This window comes from Leucopleurus acutus (assembly GCF_964270905.1).
Source record: "Leucopleurus acutus genome assembly, chromosome: 1".
NCBI lineage: Eukaryota > Metazoa > Chordata > Mammalia > Artiodactyla > Delphinidae > Leucopleurus > Leucopleurus acutus.
The window spans coordinates 170,018,294-170,044,184 of record NC_139142.1 but is presented as its reverse complement, the minus strand read 5'-3'; the positions used below and the strand labels follow the sequence as shown (position 1 = coordinate 170,044,184).

Genomic DNA, 25,891 nt, shown 5'->3' with positions numbered 1-25,891 from the left:
GAATGTCAAGGCTGTTCTTCTGGGCCGCTCCCTAGTGGTACAGATGAAGAAACAGAGGGTCCTAGAGGAGAATGGATGCATTCAGGGTCAAAACCAAAGAGACTCAACTAGGGAGAAGCCCATGAAGATGAGAAGTAATCTCAGAATAGACCTGTGTATACAGCTAGGAGGTGGGGTGTGCCTGGGAGAGCCGTCTCCATACGGAGCAGGTGCAGAGGCTCTGGGGGCTGTGGGAAGCAGGGGGCGGTACTCCTTGTCGAGATCCCTTCATTGAGAAGCCTTCCTATGAGCCGCAGGTAGGCCACGCAGTACCCGGATGTTTGGAGAGGTTGGAAAGGGGAGGAACACGTGAGGGAGGATGGTTTCCAACAGGAAACTAGGCAAGGACTCCTGGCCACAGATGGAGGGAGGGGCCCTCGGGGGTGGCAGGGTGAGAGAGGAGCAAAGAGGATCCTCGAGCCGGATGGATTCCGCTGCCTGGATTCCAGATGGGTTCCGAGCCAAGGAGGAGCCCCGCGCGTGGTGTTCACACCTGGTGAGCCCTGACTCCGTGCCACCGTGTGAGGGTCCTGCTCCCAGACTCTTCACGTGGCTTCTCTTATTTGGTCCTCACAGTAGGAATTCAGTGTTATCATCCCATCTTACACAGACTGCAACTGAGGCCCGAGATTTACCCAAGGTCCTAGCTCATGAGAGAACAACCGGGAATCAAGTCCCACTTCTCTTGACTCCCATCACCACTGCTTAATTAGAAGTCAGTTGAAGATCACAATAGCCAGTGTCCTCCAGTTCTGTAAAGAAGAGATAAGGAGGCCAAGGGAATCCAGCCCTGAAGGTGGATTGAACGGGGCCTCACTGGGCAGCCTCACTCCCGCTCACCCATGGCTGACAAAGTGGACACCTTTGGAGCCAAATAAGAAAGCGAGGTTCTTTCCTTGGGTCAGGCGACAGCCAAGACAAGACTGGGGAAGGCTCCCAGACCCCTGCCCCAAGGTGAAGACGGGACTTAAGTTCGGCATCTTCTTTGCATCACTGCAGACACATTTCCCAAGAAATCATATCTGTCATCCTCAATTTGGGGCCTGGGCTTATAACTGCCCAAGGCAGTGTGAGTTTGGGGCATGGACTTCGCTGTGTGGCCTTGGACAAGATACTTAACCCCTCTAAACCTCAGGGTCCTCATCTGTACCTCCAAGAGGACACATTATTCCAGATTTGACTTGAGCAATGCAGAGCAATGCAGGTTCTTCACCTCCCTCGTTGCAGACCCCCTACTTCTATTAATGTGTCCTGAGAGGGAAGCTGGTTTCACTGGAGCATTCAAGAGTATGCAGTGAGGCTGGGTGTGAGAAGATGCCTGCAATCTGCTGTCCGAGCTCATGTGTCCCTGAATGTCCCCTCTCCCCAGGCTGGCATGATCATAGACAACGGAGTCAAGACTACCCAGGCCTCTGCCAAGGACAAGCGGCCCTTCCTCTCCATTATCTCCGCCAGGTAGTTCTATGGGCACGTTCTATGTGCTGCGCATGGAGCTCGTTGCTGGGGGTACCATGGTGAACACCGAGCAGGGCCAAATCTGAGTCAGGGCTGAGGCTTCACCAGCTGAAGGGAAAAAAATTCCGAGAGGTTTCTAAAAACATCAGCAAAATCCAATACCTGCTTTTTGATAAGCTGACAGGACTGGCCAGGGCCCCAGCAGGTTGGACCAGGATAAAAAGGTGAAGAGAAAAGAAGGGAGGAATTTCGCTATCAATTTAATAGGAACATTCAGGTGGTACCTATAGGTACATCTGGAGCTCAGCCCAAGGCCAGGAGCTGCTTTCAAGAGATGTTGTCAAAACCTCAAGGTAGTTAGGAAAATCAGGACCCTTTAAGGAGACCAAGTGCTTGGTCTCTGTCAAAAGTGGGTAACACCGGGGACTTCCCTGGTGGCGCAGTGGTTGAGAGTCCGCCTGCCGATGCAGGGGACGCGGGTTCGTGCCCCGGTCCAGGAGGATCCCACATGCCGCGGAGCGGCTGGGCCCCTGAGCCATGGCTGCTGAGCCTACGCGTCCGGAGCCTGTGCTCCGCGACGGGAGAGGCTGCAGCAGTGAGAGGCCAGCATACCACACACACACACACACACACACACACACACACACACACAAAAAGTGGGTAACACCAATGACATGATCATGTCCATGGAAGACACGACATGGAAGACATCAGGAGCACCCAGGCTCAGTGCTCCATTTGGTGGCTAAGATGTAGAAGCCCAGGAAAGGCACCAGGTCAAGGTTACCCCCAGGGGAGTAGAGAGCTGGGCACCTCAGACTCCCCTTCCCGGCCACAGGGCTGCATTGCATGCCAGGTTTGGGACTGGCTGTCTGAACTTCCTTCTGTGATTTGACCCCTCCTTGGGGCGGCGGGGTTCCCCAGTGGTGATGATAACAAGAGCAGTGACATGTCTGTAGGATGCATGGGGCTGGACCCTGGGGAAAAGACCTCTGAGCTCAGGAAGTTCCCTGCAGAGCCCAGGGGGTGTGAGTCGGTTGCTGTTTAGCCCGAGCCTTCCGGGCACCATAAGCAGAGAGAAACTCACTGCCCAGAAGGCAGTCAGTTCAGGGGTCCCCTCAACACGGCCACCTGTGCCTCCCCATGCTGTGTTCCAGGTACAGCCCCCACCAGGACGCCGACCCGCTGAAGCCCCGGGAGCCGGCCATCATCAGGCACTTCACTGCCTACAAGAACCAGGACCATGGGGCCTGGCTGCGTGGCGGGGACGTGTGGCTGGACAGCTGCCGGTGAGTGTGGCGTTGGCACAGCGTGGGACGATGCTCCTCCCCTGGGCAGGGGACAGACACGAGCAAGACAGAGAGAGGAGTCCAGACATACCGATGTTTGACCTTCTGGTCGCCCACCCAGGCAGAAGCATGGAATGGCATCAGGCAGTGACCCAGAGAACCCCCTAGAAGCAGCATGTGGCTTCAGCCCACCGTGCCAGGGGCTGTGGGGCACGACTTGACCACAAATAGTCACTGGGCTTGGCTGTAGGTCACGTAACTTGTCATATAACCAGTCAGCGAAAGGAAGGAAGGAAGGAGGAAGGAAAGCAGCACTTTCTAGGCACCTTCTGTGTGCTGGACCCTTGGCTGCCTTTATTTCTTGCCATGTTTCTTGGAGATATAAATTCTCATCTCCATCTTAGACAATGAGGCTCAGTTGAATGAATTTTCCGAAAGGTGAATAGTTGAACTGGGACTTCAAATACCAGCACATCAGACTCCAAGGCGCAAAGGAAAAAGACAAGGAACCCCGAGTTCTGATATAAGGTCCCCATGGAGAGCCACGGCCCACACTGGACAAGAGCCGGAGGGACCGGTAGCTGAGTTGGGACTTCCTCTAAAGGAGTAGCATGAAATGTTCTCCTCAACTCCCTTTACTGTTAAAAAATGGGAATCCGAAACTCTACATGGGAAATAAGTGTATTTCTCCATTTTATCATGACCAGTTAAAGGAGAAGTGAAGGGGGACTTGCTTGTGAAAGGAGCAAGAGAAAGTGAGAGTGTGTGAGGAGAGAAACAGATTTCACACACACACACACACACACACACACACACGCGCACACGCGCGCGCACACGTGTAAGGGCTTCTCAGAAAAGCAGAGGCCTGGGCAAGACAGACACTGGCCCATGGATGGACCCCAGAGAGAGCCAGACACACGCAGGGATGGAAAGGGAATGTCACTGGCAGAGAAACCGGGGCGGGTTTTTTTGTGGGGTCAGAGAAGAGAGGAAGGGATAGAAGAGGATTTTGAGAGTTTTGGGGAGAGGGGAAAGGGAAGAAGAGAGCCTCTTCTGGGTTTCTGAAGGGCATTTAGGGTATCAGACGGGAGGCAGGCTTGCTCTGATTGGCTCTAGAGAGCAGAAGTTGCAGATCTGGGCAGATTTCCACTCAGTAGCAGGAAGAACTTTCCCGCAACCCAAGACGCTAGTCAATGAGAAAAACTGCTCATCCCTAGAATAGAGGCCCAAGGACACTTGAGAGAGAAATTATGCAAGAGGTGAGTGAAAGAGGAAACAGATGGGGGTCAAAGCTAAACTTCTCTGCGGTGTTCTGCCTCCAATGAATGTCTAGATTGCTGGAAGTTCAGGTCCCCGTAGGGGAGTGGATGCCAGACTTGCGGCCGAAAGACAAATTGTGAAGCACTCCCCTGCCAGCGGGGGTGGCTCTTCTAACCCTTCCCCAGCCTCCTTCCAAGGTAGCCCAGAATCTGGCTGGTGCAGAGGTTGTCGTCCCGTGAGTGGGCACAGCCAGGGGCTGACAGAAGATGGGGATCCCTTGAGAAGCTTTGAGCCTTTGGCCATGGTGTCCATTTCTTAGGAAGGTCGCTCCAGCAAACCACGCCGTGGGTGGAGGCACTCCTAGAAGTGGGAGGGACAACTAATAATACGGCAGTGGTCCAGAGGAGAAGGAGTTACAGTGAGAACTTAGGTGAAAATGCGCTTCGGGAGAGGGAACAGGCTTGGGTGGACGGTAACTGTTTTGCTTTATGTGTGTTAAGTTTGAGATGCATTTGAGATACCCCCGTGGAAATACACCGAAGTCTGGAAGTGCAGGGGGGAAGGGCGGCTGATTTTAGAGTCACCAGCAGACTGGTAGGGGTGGAGGCTGTGAGTCCTCATGCCGTCCCCAGGGGCACAGTGCAGAATAAGAGGACCTTGGGCAGAGCACTGGCGGACAGCGGTGGTAAGGAAAAACCATGAAGGGCCTGGGAAACAAAAATCAGGGAGTCCTGGGAGAGAACTACAGGGCCCTGGAAGATGGGCCTTGAACGGTGAATTTGAACTGGATGGGCTTCAGACAGGGAGAGTGCACGCGTCCCGGAGGACGGGAAACAGGGCGCGCAGAAGCAAACCGGGAGCTAGGGAGACTTCAGGCGGCCGGGACCCTCCCTGGAGCAGAGGGAAAGTGCATTCACTTGGGCCTGAAGCATGAGGGCAAGGATTGGGCTTAGGTTTCTGGATGCCAGGAAGCCACCAGAGTTTAGGAAGCAGAGAGTGGCACTTGGAGGGGATGTTCACCCCTGGGACAAAGGAGGTGAAGGCAGCCACCATATCTGGACCCACGGTCCATGGCAGCGCAGACCCAAGGCTCGGCTCAGATTCTGTGGGACCCCTTATCACTCACAGCCAGACTTCCTCCAGAAATGTGCTCCTCCTGGCCCGCAAAATGGACAACGGCAAAAGGGAGCTGATGAGATCGCTGCAGTGTAATTGCAAACTTACTTCTCAGGGCCAACGTCCGCCTGACTTCTGGGAAAGTTAGAAATCAGCTATCAGGGTCCTTCCTGCTGTGGCTGAAACAGTAATGAGGATGGCTACGGGCAACGGAACTGCATCCATGTACCCCCACCGTTACCCAGGGCGGGCTGGTCCTGCGGGTGGCAAGACCTTCCACGTCCCTTTGGTCCAGTATCCCACTGAGCCCTGGAATCACAGGTGGGGGTGGGCTGGAGAGGGAGGCCCATGGAGTCCAGTCTGAACGCTGCTAATGCACGTTGCACCAAACGCTGAGAGCCCCTGCGTTCACTCTTTTCTCTTTGGAGTCAGACACTGTGTGGGTGGGGATCTAGGCGATCCCATTACGCAGAACGTGTAAGCCTGCTCCCTCAGCAAACCCCGTGCTTATGCAAAGACCCCTCCCCTACACAGGATCCACGGTATGACACCAGGGCGGGGAGGAGTCCTTCCCTCCACGACTTCACTGACTGTCTGCTCTTGTCCCCAGGTTTGCTGACAATGGCATTGGCCTGACCCTGGCCAGGTAAGAGCCAGTCATTGCCCTTGGCACCCTGTGGGTTGCTGTCTCTGGACGTCTCATTCCGGACATCTTCTCTCTACAGTGGTGGGACCTTCCCGTATGACGATGGCTCCAAGCAGGAGGTCAAGAACAGCTTGTTTGTTGGCGAGAGTGGCAACGTGGGGACAGAGATGATGGACAACAGGATCTGGGGCCCAGGTGGCTTGGACCACAGCGGAAGGACCCTCCCCATAGGCCAGTAGGTTTGCAAGCACGGCAGCTTCTTTGTTCTGCGTGGCTTAACCTAAACGACAGCAGTGGAAGGAAAGATGCTAGGATGTGATTTCTACCTGTGGACTATGAATTCCTCTGTCCTCTACTGGTCAGAGAAATCACTGAAACAATGGAGATTAACCAGCAGGGGGGTGAAATCTAGAATCAGAGAAGTCAAAAAAACTGTGTCGAATATGAGTCAACAGGGAGACACAGCTGTCAAAACATAAAACGTTGTTCTGAGCTACGTTAACGGGAATTTAGTGTCCAGGATGGGCGACCATGGCTTCCTCTCTCCTCGGACAGCACCCCCACTCGGACCATCTCATCCACCTCTGATGGTGGCAGAGTGATAGTCACACACAGATTGGGATCTTCAACCAGAGGCTGGGACCAGACGTGGGGGAACAGCCCGGGAGATGCTGTCACACATTCTCAGGGCTGCTGTGCGCATACAGGATGAAACTCACTCTGTGTTAGGGTTAGAATTGGTTTTGTGCAGGCAAGAGTTTTCTAGCAGTCAGGTCTGTTAAACAGCAGAAGAGCATGCCTGTCCTGGAGGGTCACAGGCTCTCTGCTGCTGGATGATAAGCAGGTGGTTGGAGAGGGAGGGGGTGACTTGGAGAGCGGACGCACCAACGGAGCAAAGGGACTTGGTTAATTCCTTGGAAAGCTGCAGCTTGGGTCCGTGGTGAGGAAGTCTCTCCTTCTGATGGTGTTTCTGTTCAGACAGGAATTCAAGCCAGAGAGCCACAAGCAGCAGCGGGCTAAGATGAGCCCTTTCTGCCCCTCTGAGCTTTTCCCTCTTTCTCTAGGAATATGTCCTTCCTGCCTCTACAGGTAGGACATAGGCCTGAACTCCCAGCCCTCGTGGGATGGGTATCTTTGAAAAGACTTTGCAGAGAGAACCACAGTCTCCTTTGGCATGAGTGACCCAGAAGCCCTTGTTCCTGTCTAGCCTGAGTGGTGTAGCCGTCCCTTCAGATCATTTTTATGAGCAACGCTGGGTTTGCATATTTGGGTTTCTTTGCTGAGGGTTACCAGCCTCCCCAGGGCCAGAACGTTCTGACGACTTCCAGAGGTGGGTTTGTTTATGGAGGCCTGACAGCTTTGTCAGACTTAGGCAGGTCCCTCAAACTGCATTTGTAAGCAGGAGCCCAGGACCCCACGGTCCTGATCGTGAGGGATTCATCCCGTATGGGCCTGGGTCGGGGTCCAAGGGTAGAGTAAGCACACAGTTTAAATATAGAGCCAGTGAGAACGGGCTGTCCCTAAGATACCTTAAATGGAAAAATGCATGGCGCCACTCTGTGAGAGCCAGGCTTCAAGGCGATGACATTCATCAATTACAAATATAAAAATACAGAAATACCAGAAGCCCTTGGCACACCGTGTGCTGCAGGGACATTGCCGAGACTGGTGCCACCAGGCCCTTCCTCAGGGAACCGTATCTGGTGAGGGGAGCTCAGCGCTGAAGTAGGGACCAGCTGGAATGTGACTTCTCCCCATAGATTGCCCTTTTCTGCTTTCTTGTCCCTCTTTCTGCCCTTTCTTCTTTATGTTCACCATGGAAGGAGAAGGCCCTGACCCAGAAGTAGAGATACCAGTAAAAGCGTAAACATTGGGCTTGAAGAATGGGCAAGCCTAGCTTTGGGGCCAGGCCCAAAAAGGATCGGCCCAGCCAGCCCCTCCTAGGCCCTTGTTTCCCACGCCCTGCTCGGGAGTCCGTGGCAAAGGAGAGAGGCATCTCGAGCACCCTGCCCCCTTGCTGGGCCGAAGGCAGAATTTCCAAGTCCCCAGTTCTCCTCCAGCCCCTCCTCTAGCTCCAGCTCCAGGCCTTTGGCCTCTTCCTCCCTCTTTCCCTGCCTCTGGGGTATCAGGCCCTTCTAGGGGTCCCCTGGCAGTTCACAGTCTTGCCCTCCCAAGGGGGCCTGCCCTCCCTTCTAGGGATGCTTGAAACATCACCATGCAGCTATTTTTCCGTTTCATTATCACCTTCCATTCTGTGTCCTTCCTCTCCCTAGTTTCCCAAACCCAGCGTACTGCCCATCGAAAGGCTTACTCACAGAGAGAAAGCTCATCTGGGTCTTAAGCTAATTAAATTGTTATAGCAACTGAGACCAAGGCGATAATGAGTAATGGCTCTACTCTCCCAAGGGACATGATACTGGCTCTCTCCGGTAATATTTATTTATCCAATGCCTCTAGGATGGGAATATGTGGGGAAATGTTTGTTTTTTGGTTTTTTTGCGGTACGCGGGCCTCTCACTGTTGTGGCCTCTCCCGTTGCGGAGCACAAGCTCCGGACGCGCAGGCTCAGCGGCCATGGCTCACGGGCCCAGCCGCTCCGCGGCATGTGGGATCTTCCCGGACCGGGGCACGAACCCGGGTCCCCTGCATCGGCAGGCGGACTCTCAACCACTGCGCCACCAGGGAAGCCCTGGGGAAATGTTTGTATAGAGGACCGTCTCTCAGACCCCAAGCCAGCAGCTAGACATCCATCTCTCCATCCATCCATCCATCCATCCAATAATTCATCCAGTAATCATTTATTGACATTTACTGTGTCCATAAATGCTCTCTCAGTGAATTAATTAATGCCTCAATAATGTTCTGTTAGAGGGGGAGTTTTGGGGATGGGAATCAGGAATGGTTTACCCAGAAGGTCTCTTACCATCCACCTCGGAGGGTGTAGACACTGTTGCAGCACAGCATGGCAATCAGCCTGACATCTGGCTTGCTTAACTCCATAGGAATTTCCCGATCCGAGGAATTCAGTTCTACGACGGCCCCATCAACATCCAGAACTGCACTTTCCGCAAGTTTGCAGCCCTGGAGGGCCGGCACACCAGCGCCCTGGCCTTCCGCCTGAACAATGCCTGGCAGAGCTGCCCCCATAACAACGTAACCGGCATTGCCTTTGAGGACGTCCCGGTGAGTCCTCGAGGCACCAGGGCGAGCTCCCGGCAAACCCAGACCTTGGGCGGTGATTCACAAGTCCCTGCGGGGCCTGGAGTTTGAGCCGTTGCCACCACCGCAGGGGTTGAACATTCTTCTCCAAGCAGGCTGGGCCACGTCCCAGGTCTGTCTGCATCCAAACTGGAAAAGTACAAGTGTAGTTTGCCCCACAGGTCAAGTCTGGGTAAATGCCCCCTTGCCCTCACCCTGCTCAGAACCCACCCAAGCCTCAGAAGGAAATTTCCACTGCCCTCAAGGTTCTGAGGCTCTGGTCCTCCAAGGCTCTTGGGTTCAACCTACCGAGTCTGGTGACCGGGCCACTTCAGTTAGCACCATTCATCTAAAAAAAAAAAAAAAGAAAAACAAAAACAAACAAAAAAAAACCCCCAGCAATTCCCAAAGGAATCGTTGCTGAAGATGCTCTGTTTAATTTCTCCCGGAGAGTGGAACATAAACAGGGCCCTCCTACCCCTAGGCAGCCAACAAGTTAGGAGCCGGGGGTGAGGAGGTCAGGACAAAGGGCTGCGCTTTGAGATGAGGCAGGTCCGGGGCTCCTGGTGCCTTTTCTCTGGGTTACAGCTTGCCCAGACCTGCATTCCTCCTCCAGCCCTCTGCTCCTGCCCTCTGCCTGTCTGCCCAGTTCCTGGCAGCCTGAGCGAAAAGATGTGAAACTCAAGTTACTGAATTTCCTTACTCAGGCCACCGAGGGCCTGAAAGAGGTCAGTCATGGAAATCTCCAAGGGCTCATGTTGAAAGACTGACTTCCTGAAACACGCCGCACACTCTCACACACGTTCTCTCTCCCGCATATCCATGCGACGTGTGTGTGTGCGTTTATTATACATGTATATGTACTTTCTCATACATTCACTGCCACTCAGCCTCATTCCCTCTCCACATACACACACTCACACACACACATTCACTCACGCACACACGCGTGTGCACACACACGCACACACTCACACGCACTCATGCACACACGTGCATACATTCACTCACACCCACTCACGCGCGCACACACACACTCTCACACGCACACACTCCTGTGCCTGCCTCCCCATCCCTGCAGTGCTTTGAGCCACGTATTAGAGCTCTCTCCAGGGTCACACACAGCAGCCAACCCTCCAGTGAGCAGAGGCCAGAATTACTGCTGGGTCTGAGAGCTCAGGCACAGTGAACGTCTGGCTGTTTCTCTGGCTCCATCCGAGAGGTCAGCCATGCGCTTTCCTGTGCTGCCCCAGAGCATCTTTGGTTTGGCTGGTTTGTAACGTCTGGAAATCGGAAACTTCGCCCTGGCCTGACGACAGCTGCTGCTTCCCTTCACCTTCTGGTCCAGCCTCACATTCCTGGGCTGTGTTTAGATTACTTCCAGAGTGTTCTTCGGAGAGCCTGGGCCTTGGTTCAACCAGCTGGATATGGACGGGGACAAGACGTCGGTGTTCCATGACGTGGATGGCTCCGTGTCCGAGTACCCTGGGTCCTACCTCACCAAGGACGACAACTGGCTGGTCCGGCACCCAGACTGCATCAACGTTCCGGACTGGAGAGGCACCATCTGCAGCGGGCGCTACGCACAGGTGGGGATGCAGGGCGCACGCCCTCAGTGTCACCAGTCGCTCACTCACGGGACAAGCATTGAGTGAGAGCCTACTGCATGCCTGCCTCTGTGCCAGGCCACAAAGGGACATAGGTTTCTTCTTCATTCTTCTTTCTTTCTTTTTTTTCTGGTAACCCAGTAGGATTTTCAAAAAGTCCAAGTGAAAACACTTTGTAAGCAGAATGCTTAGAAAAAGAAGTCAGACTTCGGCACCTAGTAACTGTGTGACCTTGGGCAAGTCACCTAAACTCTTGGAGTGTCAAGTTCCTCATCTGTAAAATCAGGATAATAGTTGAACCTTTTTAATGAGCACATAGAGTGCTTTACCAGCCCTCTCCACCAGAAATACAGTGCAAGCCGTCCGGGTGATCTTAAATGTTCTAGTAGCCACGTGGAAAAGGCAAAAGAAATGGCTGAAATCTATTTTAATAATATACTTTGTTAAACTCAATATATTCAAAATACTATCATCTCAACATGTCATCAGTATAAAAAAATCATTAATGAGGCACCTTACATTCATATGTTTTTCCTGTTCTAAGTCTTCGAAACTCCCTGCATATTTTATACTTATAGCCCAGTCAGTTTGGATTCGAATTTTCTACAATTAAAGTAAAAGCTAGTCCTACCAAAACAATAAAGCTATGTTTAACTGTTTAGCTGGAAAACTATTTTACCCCACTTTCGGTTGGAAATTTCAGTTAATTAAAATGAGATTGAAAGTTTGGGTCCTCCGCCACACCGGCCACATTTGCAGTGCCCAGTGGCCACATGGGACAGCGGGCTGCGTCAGTGCCTGGAATGTGAAAATATGAGTTACTGTAGTATTGTTACTGGTGTCATGTGGAAGGAGAGCTGAGGGCTAGATGAGCAAGGGGAGAGAGCCCCCGAGGAAACGAAGAGCTGTCAGATCAGGAGGGAAGCGCATGAGCCCAGTGACCCCTGAAGGGGCAGGAAAACGTAGGAATGGGGAATCCTCACAACCGTCCCGCGGGCAGGCATTCCTCTCACCGCTGTGGGCATCAGCGTCCCGGGCATTAGCAAAGAGAGAAAGGTGGACTTCCCTGGTGGTCCAGTGGTTGAGACGCCATGCTTTCACTGCAGGGGACCTGGGTTCGATCCCTCAGGGAACTGAAATCCCACAAGCCCCGAGGCACGGCCCCCCCCAGAAAGAGAAAAGAGCTAAAAGTGATTTCGGGTCTGGGGAGGGACGGGGCAGGGGGCTCGTGCCAGTGAAGGGGAAGGACCATGGGGGGCAAGGTGGGCCCCTGGAGGCGGGGCCGTGCTGGGAGCGGGTGCCAGTGGAGGCGGGAGGGATCATTAGCAGGAGAGGGGCACAGAGGAAGGCAGGGGCCCGGGGCAGGGAGGTCCAGGGTATTTCTTTCCACAGTAGAAGGGGAGGTCATGCAGTGAGAGGGCAGAGAGTGGGCCTGAGCTGGGTGGCCCGCAGAGAGTGATCAAGTTGGGAAGAGGTGCCGTGGAGAATGGAAGTTGCTGACAGAGGCGTGCGGAAGGAGTGCCAGGTGGTGCTGCAAACCCAGTGGAGACTGTACACGGAGCATGGAAGGGGCACCGTTCCTCCTGGCTGCAGGACTTTCTCAGCCCTGCTCCAGAGCCCTGCAGAGGAGGCGGACCCGTGGAATGGTCCAGGCCGAGGCATCTGCTGCACGGGTGGGCAGCGCAAGGGATTTGATGCTACGGGAGCGAGTGGTTGACCTGATGGTCTAGGGCAGATAAGAAGGGAAGTAGAGTCAGAAGGAGCTGACAGATTGGGGTCATGACCTGAATAACTAAAGGCTGACCAAACCCTTAAGGCTTGCAGGCACACTGCGGGCCTTATAGCATCCCTGATTCGAGGGCGAGACATCCCATGTGGAGCCTTGATCCTGAGCTTCCCTCCCACCCTTTCTTTCTGATACATCGCTTATTTTCTGCTGAAAAGGGCTGATTGTTAGTTAGAGCTTGCAGGTTACCATACCTGGCTACTGGTGAATTATTATTAATTATCTCCTCCCTCCACTTTGCAGCTTACAAAAGGCTTTACTATACCTTTAAATTCTTATACCCATGACACCGCCATACTAGGGCAGGGTTGAAGTTTCTCTTCCCATTTTATGTGTGATACAACTAGAGGGGAAGATAACCCCTTCTTTCCAAAGGCACAACATTATTGCATCTTGATGCGATGGTCTCTCTTGGCCACAGCTACGGGGATGTCACCCGATGAAATGGGACAGGTCCTAAAACAGGACACAGTGTTTTATTTATTTTAACGAATGTTTTATTGAAGTAGAGTTGATTTCCAATGCTGTGCCAATCTCTGCTGTACAGCAAAGTGACTCAGTTATACACATACAGACATTCTTTTTTTTAATATTCTTTTCCATTATGGTTTATCCCAGGATATTGACTATAGTTCCCCGTGCTATACAGTAGGACCTTGTTGTTTATCTATTCTAAATATAATAGTTTGCGTCTGCCAACCCCAAACTCCCAGTCCATCCCTCTCCCTCCCTCCCTTCCCCTTGGCAACCACATGTCTGTTCTCTATCAGGACACAGTCTTTTAAACCAAGGGTGGCCCAAATCATCCAGGCTCTTTTGTTTTGTCCCTTGGACTCAGTGGCTGACAGTCTTGCTTTCATATTTGTCTCTGAAATGAGATGCCATTCATTCCCCCGATGTGCACTGATAGCCACATGGACTGGCCACACAGGCCAGACACTGAGAATCAGAGGGGAGAAGTAGGCAACACATCAGGCTTTTTCTCAAATACAGACAGGACAGCAGCCGGTTAAAGGGGAGTTGCATTTGCAGCAGAAGTGTCATAAAACTCTCTCCCTTCCTCCTCTTTCCTGATACCCCTCCTTTTCCAAAATTCGCCGACTGTTAAGCAGACTCCCCTCAAGTTGCCACTGGTCTCTCCTCTACACTTTTTTTGAAGATGTACAGAAAGCGTTAGCTGGATTGCACAGTACGGCTCAGGCCGCATTCACCAGCAGAAGGGGATGCCCCCTTATTTGGCCTTCTTTCATTCAAGCTTTCTAAAAAGGGCTCTGGGAAGAGAAAGTCCTTTTGCAAGTGTAGTCTGTAGTCAGATGCTAACCAGACGCTCTTGGAATAATCCCTTGTCATTGCCTCATTGTGTGTTTCCTCTCTGGGCTTTAAAAGATGTACATTCAGGCCTACAAGACCAGTAATCTGCGAATGAAGATCATCAAGAATGACTTCCCCAGCCACCCTCTCTACCTGGAGGGGGCTCTGACCAGGAGCACCCACTACCAGCAGTACCAGCCCGTCATCACCCTGCGGAAGGGCTACACCATCCACTGGGACCAGACGGCCCCTGCCGAGCTCACCATCTGGCTCATCAACTTCAACAAGTGAGTGGGTGCCTGGCCAGGAGCAGTGTGACATGGGGACAGCTGCTCTGGCTGAGCTCAAAGCAGCAGTGATAACGGTGCCTCGTTGCAAAGCCCCGGGCTTCCCGCTCACAGACCCTCAGGCTCGCCCACGTCATCCCTGCACGAGGATGGATCTAGACGTGACATCACCCAGTGGTTAAGAATCAGAAGACCTGGGCTGAGCCCCCGTTCTGGGCGTGGGTGACGCCGGGCAGGGCGTCTCACCCCTGGGGACCTTAGTTCCTTCATCTAGGAGATGGGGTTAGTCTCACTCTGCAGAGCTGCAATGGGGATCGAGTGGGACAGTGTCTGGCAGGCGTTTCACCCAGGACCTGGCTTTACGAAGGGCTCAGTACACGGTCAAAAACCCCTGGTGGCTCTTGTTACCGTTTTATGGGGGGGGAAGGGGGCGGGAACAAGGCTCTGCGAGGTAGAGGGATTAAGCTGAGGGCATCTGGAGAGAGCTTCATGTATTTACGTTCATGTATTTTCTATGCACGTCATTAACTTGTCACAGTAGTCCCGTGAGACAGACATTTATCAGTTGCAGAAAATGATACCCAAAGAGCTGAAATGGGCCCCACAGTCAGGCTGGACGGGGAAGGGGCTGAATCCAGGTCTTACAGATCCTGGCTCTTTCATTTCAGCCCTATTGAAAGAACGTTCATTTTTCTTTCCCCCAGCCAACGATCCACACAGAGCACCCAATGCAGGCCCTGGGGACGCCCCACCGCCCCCTCTCATTCACTGCAGTCACCGTTTCTCCCTCTCTCCTTGAACGCTTTGTGACGCAGTCATTACCAACAGCAAAGCCTTCTTTCAAAAGTTCCCACTGAAAAGTGGAAGCGCCGTTTGGTGGAGAACGCTTTGGTCTCTGGCCAAGGCACACGAGGAGGCCCTGTGGCCTGGACATCCTCGCTTGTAACCTGACTGCACTTCCGATTCTAGGGGCGACTGGATTCGAGTGGGGCTCTGCTACCCCCGGGGCACCACCTTTTCTATCCTCTCGGATGTTCACAACCGCCTGCTGAAGCAAACGTCCAAGACGGGCATCTTCGTGAGGACGTTGCAGATGGACAAAGTGGAGCAGAGCTACCCTGGCAAGAGCCACTATTACTGGGACGACGACTCTGGGTGAGGACCCCCCCTCCTGGCTGCAGGAAAGTGGTCATTCTCATGCTGTCCCCCGGCCTTTCCAATAATCCTCAGACCTGCCGTGCCGTTGCTGCCGGTTAACGTAGGATCCTTTCCTAGGCACTTCTATTCTCAGACAGCTTGTGTCATCCACCAGTGACATTTTTAAAGCTGTGACGCTTTGGGAGTAAAGTAAGCACTCTATTAATATACACATGGATTGTAGTGAATATACCTGTTTCAGGGGGAAAAAAAGTGAAAGCAGTGAATCTTAGAACTGAGAAAAGGTGGTACAGGACCTCAATTCCATACAACTCAGTCAGAGCAGATGATAGTATCCCTAATTTAGGGATGGGCAGGGACTTCCCCGGCGGCCCAGTGGTTGAGACTCCCCGCTTCCACTGCAGGGGGCACAGGTTTGAGCCCTGGTTGGGGAACTAAGATCCCGTGTGCCGCGCAGTGCGGCCAAAAAAAAATTAGAGATGGTCAAAGAAGGTACAGGATAAATAAGAATGCCTTGCTCCAGGGACACCGCACAAACTTGGCGCGGCTAGTTTTGAGCTCACACCTATCCGTAACCAAAATCCTCCCCCTTTTGCTGAACTGCACTAGGTTCTGTTCAGCAGGGATCTAATGGGGGCAGAGTACTGTCCCCGGAGACAGTGAGCGACTTGGTCGCCTCCCCTGAAAAGAGAGTATTCTGACATCTGCAGAATGCCAGCACGTCTCCAAAGCGGTGAAGCTGTCGCTAGCCAGCCCTGCGGGGACTAAGGGTAAAGGACTGTTTTATGGCCATTTTTCCCATTCTTGTAGTGAAATCAAGGGTAATGAGACGGATAGAAGATGCTTAGACATATCTATAAAGGTAGGGCTTTATCGGTTTGATTAAAGGAAAATTCAAATTTGAAAGTCAGAAGCGTAAGTAAAAATGTTGGGGGGCTTCCCTGGTGGCGCAGTGGTTGAGAGTCCGCCTGCCGATGCAGGGGACGCGGGTTCGTGCCCCGGTCCGGGAGGATCCCACATGCCGCGGAGCGGCTGGGCCCGTGAGCCATGGCCGCTGAGCCTGCGCGTCCGGAGCCTGTGCTCCGCAACGGGAGAGGCCACAGCAGTGAGAGGCCCGCGTACCGCAAAAAATAAAAAATAAAAAAATAATAATGTTGGGGTTGGGGAAGCAGCAAGTAGCACCCCTTTTCCCACATAGTTCTAAGCCAGTGGTGGAGCAGGCACGACAGCAGGTGAGGAAGGAACTGTCTGTCCTACTGATGATGGAGCTGCTGGGGAACAGATCTTCCCAGTGCTGTCCCCGAGTGCACCTACCCAGTCCCAGGCAGCCCTGAGCAACCGGGGTCCTCCCCACTCAGAGCCCAACTCCCAAAACTTAGGGTGCAGGGGGAGCAGACCGGAGTCCGCCTCTCTACGGGCTGACCTATGTACCTCCATCCAGCAACCACACGAGTCACTCCACTTGCCCCGGGAAGACATCAGTGAGGGGATGGGCCGGGGCCAGGAGTGTTTAGAAACACCCTTCCATGTGAAAACCAGAGGGGGAATTAAATATCCTTCATACAACAGCAGAAACGATAAATATTATGATTTTAAAAATGGTAATAAGGTGAAAGTCTTCACAGCACCACCTGTGCATGATTTCTTTATCGATAGGATCGTGAGAATTGGGATGTTGCAAAGGTGTGAATTTTTCAAACGGAAACGGCCACTGAACAAGTTGAACCTTTTTGATCAACACATTTAAAAACTGGCGATTTTTCCCCTTTAAGCAGATTTTGCTGCTTAATTCAACCGTTTTGTTGGTAGCTTAGTTAATCATACCTATTGATTATTATGCTGCGCTTTAATTCAATGGTAGCCTTAGGGACTGTGGGCTGGGTTACGGGATGTCTGTTGCCTGTGCAAGAGCCCAGAGTCTTGGGCTTTGTGAATTCCTGGGCTGTTTTCATGATCTTTCTGCCTTACAGATGTGTTGCTCTTTCTTACTCACATTCAGAGCACCTGCTTTCAATGGCTACCTTCTATTCTGCTATGGCCTAGGACACTTGATAAGCAGCTTGTTATAATTGGGGGTAAAATAAAAAGTAAGTAGGCTACAAGTGAAGGGGTCCCGAAGTGTGAAATATATTTCACACCCTGAGTCACCTCTGTAAATCCTTCGAGGTTAAAAAAAAAACCACTCGGGTGATTTCATCTGTGTCCTGGAGTTTGCCAGACGCCACCTAAGCGAGGTATTGCTAAACTGTACATAAGTGTAGTATTCAGGTGCACGGCCATCAGTAGGGCTGCTCTGAAATACTACCTGGCCACAGCCAGGATCTGAGCCCAGGCTTACTGACGCCAGGGCTTCCCAGTCCAGCTGACTAGGACACATCCATGTCGAAGGTGAGGATTAGAGAGGGCAGCTGCTGTCTGGAAAGTAAGGAGTGGGAGCTAGACGGTCTTCTAGTGCCCTCCAGTTTGGATAATTTGATATACCATGACAGCGGGGAAACCTGAATACTGATAGTCTTGTGCAGAAGCCCTAGGAACAGAGTCTCTGGGTCTCTTTCCGGGATTTTGCTCATGACCTTGTCCCCTGGGGTGGTTTCTGACCTTGTGTGGGAGCCTCTGGTGGAGAAATGATGACAGGCACCACTGAACGGGCTTCCTCCTAAGCAGCTCAAAGCTTCCCCCGCCCCATGCAGAGCATGGAATGCAGAGGAAGAAGCTCTGTTCTCTGCCGGGGCGAGAGATCCCCCAGCAGTTCTTCCATATGAACACTATATTCTATTCAGGGGTTGCTTGATGTCAAGAAACGTAAAGCCACTCAAGGGAACTCAAAGTGGAGGTGTTCCTGAGAGGGAAGCAGGGCATCTTCAGGAAGTCATCCCAGCTGGGCTTCCTGGGCTCCTGTGCTGAAAACAGCCAAGCCCTAGGGACCAGATGGCCCGCCCAGTTCTGCTTCCCACTTTCTCCTCACATTCACACGCGTTCCCTTGGTGAGCATTTTCCTCACCAGGCACAGGGTTGGGATGGAAAATCCCAGCTCTGTCCCCTTTGTGCTGTGTGGTCCTGGCAAGTCACTTCACTTCTCTGAGCCATTGGGATCTGAGAAATTGGGATGATAACAGTGCCTGCTGGACTGGATTGTCTGAGGATTAAATGAGATAATATGTCAGTTTACGGCACGTGCATAGCATGGCATAGAGTACGTGCTCAGAAAATGAAAAGTGTCAGTGTTAGCTTTTTCTTCAATGCATTTGTTTTTAATTTCTCCAACCACATAAAACCTTGTGGTAGGACTTCCCAGGTAGCGTAGTGGTTAAGAATCCACCTGCCAATGCAGGGGACATGGGTTCGAGCCCTGGTCCGGGAAGATCCCACATGCCGCAGAGTAACTAAGCCCGTGAGCCACAACTACTGAGCCTGGGCCCTAAAGCCCACGAACCACAACTACCGAGCCCACGTGCTGCAACTACTGAAACCCACGTGCCTAGAGCCCGTGCTCCGCAAGAGAAGCCACCGCAATGAGAAGCCCACGCACCGCAATAAAGAGTAGCCCCCGCTCGCCGCAACTAGAGAGAGCCCCCGCGCAGCAACGAAGACCCAACGCAGCCAAAAATAAATAAAATTAAAAACAAACCCCCCAAAACCTTGCGGTAGACACATCCATTTTGTAGGGCCCACCGGCTGTAATCACTGTGGCCAGCACGTAGTTCTGGGTAAATGCCTTTGGGGGAGGAGGGGTGGGGGAGGGGGGTGTGGACACCAAAGGGAACCACCCGCTCTGCTCCTGTGCACAGGCTGCTTTTCCTGAAGCTGAAAGCTCAGAACGAGAGAGAGAAGTTCGCCTTCTGCTCTGTGAAAGGCTGTGAGAGAATAAAGATTAAAGCTCTGCTTCCAAAGAACGCCGGCGTCAGCAACTGCGCGGCCACAGCCTACCCCAAGTTCGCGGAGAGGGCCGTCGTGGACGTGCCGATGCCCAAGAAGCTCTTTGCTTCTCAGCTGGTGAGTGGCCGACAGCGAGCCCGGGCCCTCCGAGGGGGCCCAGACCCCATCAGCGTCCTCTCCGGTCATCTACTCCGCTCCTTAGACCGTCTCCCGTGACCGGGGGTCGGGGGCAGTGAGGGGGAAGACCACCCATCGGGCTGTACACTTGACTCCACAAACCTGACGGCCACACTGGGTTTTGTTTACTTTCCAGACGACCAAGGACCACTTCCTGGAGGTGAAGATGGAAAGTGCCAAGCAGCGCTTCTTCCACCTAATGAACGACTTTGCCTACATTGAAGTAAGCAGCCCTCACCCCTGCCCACAAAGGACCGCAAACCCGGTGGCTTAAAACAACAGAAACTTATCCTCTCGCAGTTCACAAGGCAGAAGTCCCAAGTCAAGGTGCTGGCAGGGTTGGTTCCCCCTGGAGGCTCTGAGGGAGGGTCCGTTCCAGGCCTCTTCTAGCCTCTGGTGCTGCCGGCAGCCCTGGATGTTCCTTGGCTGTAGCGGCGTCCCTCCAACCTCTGCCTCTGTCTCACATGGTCTCTCCCCCATGTGTCAGAGCCTTACACCTCCCTCTGCCTGTAGTCCTTATAAGGACATCTGCCACTGGATTTAGGGCCCATCTGAAATCCAGGATGACCTCATCTCAAGATCCTTAACTTAATTACCTCTGCAAAGGCCCTAGTTCCAAATAAGGTCACTTTCACAGGTTGCAGTAGACATATCTTTGGGGGAGGCCGTCATTCAGTCCACTACAGAGGTTTGCAAGGAACCGACTGAAGTGAGTTTTATGCTTTGAAGAGCCGCACCGGTGACCTCTGTCTTCAGAGTCTGCGTGGGAACCCCCGGGGCAGGAGAACCTCGGGGCTCTGCTGCCTTTGGGACCCCCTGCATCACACTGTGCACTGCTTGTCGTCTGCAGGTGGATGGGAAGAAGTACCCGAGCTTGGAGGACGGCATCCAGGTGGTGGTAATGGACGGGAGACAAGGGCGCGTGGTGAGCCAAGCCCGCTTCAGGACCGCCATCCTGCAGGGCATTCCGTGGCAGCTCTTCAATTACGTGCTGGCCATCCCCGACAAGTGAGTGTGCGCCTCTGCTTCGGGCACCGGCCAGTGGCGCCGCAGACCCCCGCCCGAGTCCCCCTCCCTGTCCCTGAGACCTTCAGCGCAGTCCGGTCTGAGAAGGCTTGGGGAGTGTCCACGGTCTGCCCACACATCATGGGTCCTGGCTGGGAAGCTTCCCTGCCTGGTGCCTCTCCCTTTGGAGCCAGGGCCACGGTGAATGTAGGTCAGGCTGAGGCGGACGGTCTACCCAGCTACAAATGGGAAGCCTGCCCTGGCCCTGTGCCCCCATCATGACCCACTCTCGCGGCATGAGCTCATCCCCTCCCATACTTTCAATATGATCCAAATGCTGGTGGCTTTTGGGAATCTCCAGCCCAGATCTCCCTCTGAAACACCAGATACTTTTAATCCAACTGCAACTTGGACCATGCCACCTGGATGTCTCCTATGGAACTGAATTCTCATCATTTCTTTTTTTTTTTAACCCCCCAAACCAGTCACTCCCCTTTCCCACGTTTTGGTGAAACCATCATCTTCCATCCGGGCAGCTAGATGAGAGTCTGGGCATCGCGCTGGGGCTCTTGTCTTTCTTCTGTTTCGCCACCACCACGCCCTATAACCACATCCTGTCAACCCTACCTGCATCGTTGCTCTCCTGCTAGGTATCCTGCGGCATCCTCTGCATCGCTGCTCTGTCTGGGGCCTCCCTGTCTGCCACCCACACTGTCGGCAGTCACCCAGCAGGCTCCCTTGTCCAGCCTCCCCCTCGCGAATCCACCCACCGTACTGGGGGGTTGAGCTTCTTAAATACATGTACCTCCTGTCCCCTTCCTAGAAATCTTTGGTAATTCCCCTTCCACCTTCCAAATCTAACTCACATATCACCTCTTTGGTGAGGTCTCTTCCAATCCAACCAAAAAGTTCTACCTACCCCCCGCACCCACAGGACCAGTGGACATATCTACTCCCGCATCTAGGGTATGGACTTCTTGATGTGGGGACCATATCTAACGCATATTTACATTCCTAGTATAATGGGTGGAGAATTCACTCCAAAGCCACAACCTGGCATAGCAGACAGTCTAAGCACTTAACGTGGTACCTGTCATATAGGAGGTGCCTGGTAAATATTTATTGACAAAAACAAATGTGCTACTTCCGAGATGCCGCACGATGGGCATGACTTGAACTAGACTCTTATGTGAGATTCCAGAGAATGGGGTTTTGCTTAACCACCTTTTGTCTCCACTCTCTTCCCCCATCACAAGCTTCTTTAGCCTGACATTTTCACGTGCAGATTCATACAGAAGGACCAGATTTGCCAGTTTGGGGAAATACATGATCATTTAGAGATTTTTAGTTTTCATGCCTTTTGGGGCCAAAGGACTTTTTCTGGAAATGAAACAGGATGCAGAAGCCTGGAATAAGAAACTGAAATGCGGAGCTGCTCTGTTTAGAAGCAGGGGTGAGAGGCGTGGGACTACCCCATGCAGGGCTGCTTTCAGCCCGTGCTGCGGCCCTGGTGCACCTTGCCAAGTACCTGGTGTGAGCCATGCCCTGGGTTGGCACTGGGTACCCAGATAGGAATTGGGCACCACCAGACCCCGCTCTGACCTCCGGGAAAGCGGCAGTGGATGGGGCAAGGCAGGTCCTGCCCCACTGTCACCCCAGGCCCAAGCCAGGCCGCCCCCCCCTTCCACCCCCTCCACAGGGCCAGCCTTGCCCCAGGGTCCCAGGGCAAGAAGGAGGCCGCTGCTCGCACCCAAACCTTCAGGGATGGTTCCCAGGGGCTGTCTCTGCCCAGCCACCCTGTGGGGACCTCCGTGCTGATAGGTCAGGGGCTTGGAGGGCATGAGATGCCCATACGAGACAGAGAGGGACACCTGAAGTGTGCAGGCAGCTTCTGGTGCTGTCAGGAGGCTGGGCACACGAGAAGCTCTGTCTCCCTGTCCCGCCCCTGGGAGCCCCGTCTGGAGGGCATGACCTTCGTTTGAGTCCAGCCCAGCAAGAAGGCTTAACTGAGCCAAAGGGATGTTAGCTTTTCTTCTGAATGGGAACAGAGCCCGAATCCAAAGTTGAGGATGTGTTTGCGATGCTCCCTGTCTCCTCAACAGGCACAAATCCCTCTGCTTCCCTGAAGAGCCAGACGCAGTCCCCAGCTCACTTCCCCTCTGTTCCTACTGCACCCAAGCTCTTTGCCTTTTAAGAGCTTGCCTTCTGCTCCCAATGGGACCCAAATGGGGGTAACAACAGCTTCCAGAATCCTATACAGTTCTTCCATGTCTGGACTGTGGTCTGTGGTTACAGGATTCCTCTAGCTAGCAAACTAGAAGCCCCAGTCGGGCCTCTGCCCCTGTTTCTATTCCTGGGGGAGGTGTGCACTTCCTGCCGTCTGGTCCAGCAGGCTGAGTCTGCCACCACGACGGCGGCTGTTTTCCCAGCACTTTGGCCTGAATGCAACCAGGGCAGGGGAATGGAGACTTTTTGCTCCCAAGCTGGGCTTTTGCAAGTCAGGACCTTCAGGCTGGGCATGCCCATTGCTCCAGGCCTCTGCCTCCGCCCAGGCACCAGGCACGGCTTCCCCTTTGGCAGGTCCTCTCAGATACTTGGTAACTATTTGCCTCCCTCACCCGCTTTGTAAAATGGAACGGTAACACCGTCCTGCCTGAGCGGAGGGAGGGTGTGAACCTAAGGGGTTAACCCTTCTCCGAGCACAGGCTGACTCCCCACTCTGGCTTCTCCCAGCACCATGTCTCCATCTTGTCCTGCTCAAACAGGGTTTGCATATTTAAGTGAAGAGACGCGTGCTGCGGTCGTTTGTGTACCCGGCCCTGTCGTAGGTGCTGGCCCCCAGATGGGGTGCTCGGCGTACCTGCTCTGTCCTCTGTGGGGACAGACAGGGAGCAGCAGGGAGCTGAGAGCAGGCGCAGAGAAGGCCACGGGCACCAACCGCAGCCAGATGTGTGGGAGGGCGTTCAGGATGTGGGTCATCACATGGAAAGAGCCGGTCAGCTCGGCACGCGGGAGGGGCTGCCTTTCCCCAGTCCCTGGCGGGCCTCTGGGCACTGCTAGCTCGAGTCCCACGAGGCACAGTCCAGCATCTCTCCCAGGGAACCCCCGCATCCAGCTTGTCGTCGAGTCCTCTCATCCATCCCTTCTTGCTCAGCTCCATAGTTCTCATGGCATCGAAGGGAAGATACGTCTCCAGAGGCCCGTGGACTCGAGTGCTGGAAAAGCTCGGGGCAGACAAGGGCCTCAAACTGAAAGGTAAGGGGTGTAGACGGGGCCCTACCCTGACCGTGAATCCAGATGCCCAGGGCGCAGGCTGCTGCTACCCGCTGCTGAGACCAGACCACTTTCCCCCCAGACCTGGGTGGGGTCTCAGAATCCTCAACACAACTAGTGATCTGCAGGTGTGTGTGGGCAAGAGGCCGCCTTGTCCCCATTCCTGCCCCGCAGCGACAGCATTCCAACTTGTGACCGGACACCGGAAGGAAATTGCTCGAGCTGCTCACCTGTCGACTCAGCAGGTGGCCCTTTTTTTTTTTCCACAAAAGTATCAGCAGAAAAGTGGCTCAGTTTGACCCTCCTACCCACTTCCTGCTACTCCAATCGGCCAGGGGCCCTACGTCTTCTGCAGCTTCCCAGCTCATGGCCAGCATTTGTACAGCCCTTTGCAGTTGGCAAAGCTCTCATCTGAGAAGCTCATTTGAGAATCAAGGTCACACAGCTCTTCTGCCATAAAGCCTGGCACAGACCCCTTAGGGAAGACGCCAGCCAGGACAGAAATGTCAGCATTTTATTATCGTCACTGCAGACTGTGATGGGAGAGTCCTGGGGGAGGTCGAGAGGCGAGGCCGAGCAACGCTCCAGATAGATAATAATGATAATGTCCGTTGTCGTCACCATGTAATGCTCAGCCTTGCCCCTTGCTGAACATCCAGTAACGATCTCAGTTATTCATTAATAACCTGTGTGACAGGTACTGTTATTTCCACTTAAGGTGAAGAAACAGAATTAGTTAAGTAATTTAAGGTTAGAATTTGGATCCTTATTTTTTCGAATCCAAAGCCAGCCATCCTTAGTGGCCATGCCATCCTGACTGCAAAACACATCAAGGCTAGCAGCCTATCTATCATATGGGACGCTTATCCCAGGCAGCTCTCAGAGAAAAATCAGGAACAGTGAAAGTCCTTCAAACGAGCCAAAAGAGAACACAAGGAAAATAGAAGCATCTTCTCCAGCCTGGCCCTGAAAGCATTTGGGGGCCTCTGTCCTTTCAATTCAGACCCTGTTGCCCAAAGTTGATGAACATAAAGGTGACATACGTCAAGGGACACTTTCCCAGTGGTGATGGGTGTGTGCTGCCTGCCAGGCTGGGCCGTTCCTGAGTGTAGACGTGGACCCCCAAGTCCCTCGGACGGGGTCGAGCTCCGAGCTGTGAGCCAGAGGGCCCTGCGTGGGGCTCGGGAGTCTGGAGTTCTGGTCTGGGCTGCACCATCTACTAGGTGCCCTTGGGCAAATTCCTCCACTTCTCAGAAATCCCTTCTAAAGCCACAGAACGTTGGAGCTGGGGCAGAAATCTCATAGATGCATGCCATTATTTGACAGGGACACGGGGCTTCAGGGACGGGCAGAGACTCGCTGCTAATTGTAGGGTCAGCTCAAAGGTGGCTGGGGTTCCTGGGAGGCCTCCTGTGGGAACCAGAGAGCACTCTGCACAGGTGGCTGGGAGGCTCAGGTGAGAGAGACCCTGTGTGCCCCGTACAAACCAATGCCGGGCACCACCAGTAACCGGCCACAAAGCTCTTCCCGGGGGGCGGACAGTCCAGTGTGGCTAGAGGAGGGGGTGCCTGGTGGGGGCAGGGGAATGGCGATGGGGAAGCCTGGAAGGTGGTGGCATATAGCCATGCTCTCGTGAAGTTGCTGCTCATGTGACGTCACTGCTTTTCAGAGAAAATGGCATTCGTTGGCTTCAAGGGCAGCTTCCGGCCCACCTGGGTGACTCTGGACACCGAGGACCACCATGCCAAAATCTTCCAAGTTGTGCCCGTCCCCGTGGTGAGGAAGAAGAAGCTGTGAGGACCGCTGCCACCTCAGCGCTGCCCTCCAGTGGACTCTGACGGTGGACTCCCGGCAGCCGCCTGGGGCAGCCTGGCTGGTCCCCCAGCCCCTGTCCAGCAGCTGCCGGGGAAGGCCACGTGTCAGCCCTGATGGGCCAAGGGGAGGGTATCAGAGACCCCTGGTGCTGTCACCTGCCCTCACTCAAGTGTCTACCTGCAGCCCCAGGGGCAGTGTTGCTGATGCTGGAAACCTTCTCTTTCCTGCAGCCTCTTGGGTGCTTCTCTCCTATCTGTGCCTCTGCGGTGGGGTGGGGGGTGTGTGTGTGTGTGTGAGGACCGTACGAGGAGACCTGCGCTGCGCTGGCAGCAAAAGTCCACTTTGGCGGGAGCTCTGCCCCAGCTGGGAGGCAGCCTGGAGGGGGCGCTGGGTCGTCCACAGATCCCCATGCTCTCCAGCACGCACGTTAGGGTGGTCGGTGTAGGAGGAAGAGCCCTGGTCCTAAGGAAATCTTCATTCCTGTAAGCAAGAACCGACCTCTGCGGGATTCGGAGCTGGCGTGCAGACCGGGATTCCGTCTTCCCTTCACCAAGATGGAACCGGCTACCCTCGCAGAAGGGCGAGCCTGCCTC

At 53.8% G+C, this 25,891-nt stretch overlaps 1 protein-coding gene across 1 annotated transcript in view; it reads left to right on the top strand.

Moving 5' to 3' along the window:
* CEMIP (cell migration inducing hyaluronidase 1) overlaps positions 1-25,280 on the top strand; it is a gene marked incomplete at both ends in the record, with an annotated part of 71,129 nt that extends 45,849 nt beyond the window's left edge. The window contains 13 exons of the mRNA XM_082838424.1: positions 1,409-1,494; positions 2,652-2,783; positions 5,770-5,805; positions 5,885-6,040; positions 8,808-8,988; positions 10,377-10,592; positions 13,783-13,994; positions 14,964-15,149; positions 18,941-19,145; positions 19,342-19,428; positions 20,056-20,213; positions 23,365-23,465; positions 25,153-25,280. Of these exons, the coding sequence (XP_082694550.1) occupies positions 1,409-1,494; positions 2,652-2,783; positions 5,770-5,805; positions 5,885-6,040; positions 8,808-8,988; positions 10,377-10,592; positions 13,783-13,994; positions 14,964-15,149; positions 18,941-19,145; positions 19,342-19,428; positions 20,056-20,213; positions 23,365-23,465; positions 25,153-25,280 (1,884 nt within the window). The remainder of the gene's footprint in view (positions 1-1,408; positions 1,495-2,651; positions 2,784-5,769; positions 5,806-5,884; positions 6,041-8,807; positions 8,989-10,376; positions 10,593-13,782; positions 13,995-14,963; positions 15,150-18,940; positions 19,146-19,341; positions 19,429-20,055; positions 20,214-23,364; positions 23,466-25,152) is intronic.
* Positions 25,281-25,891: the final 611 nt, after the last annotated feature.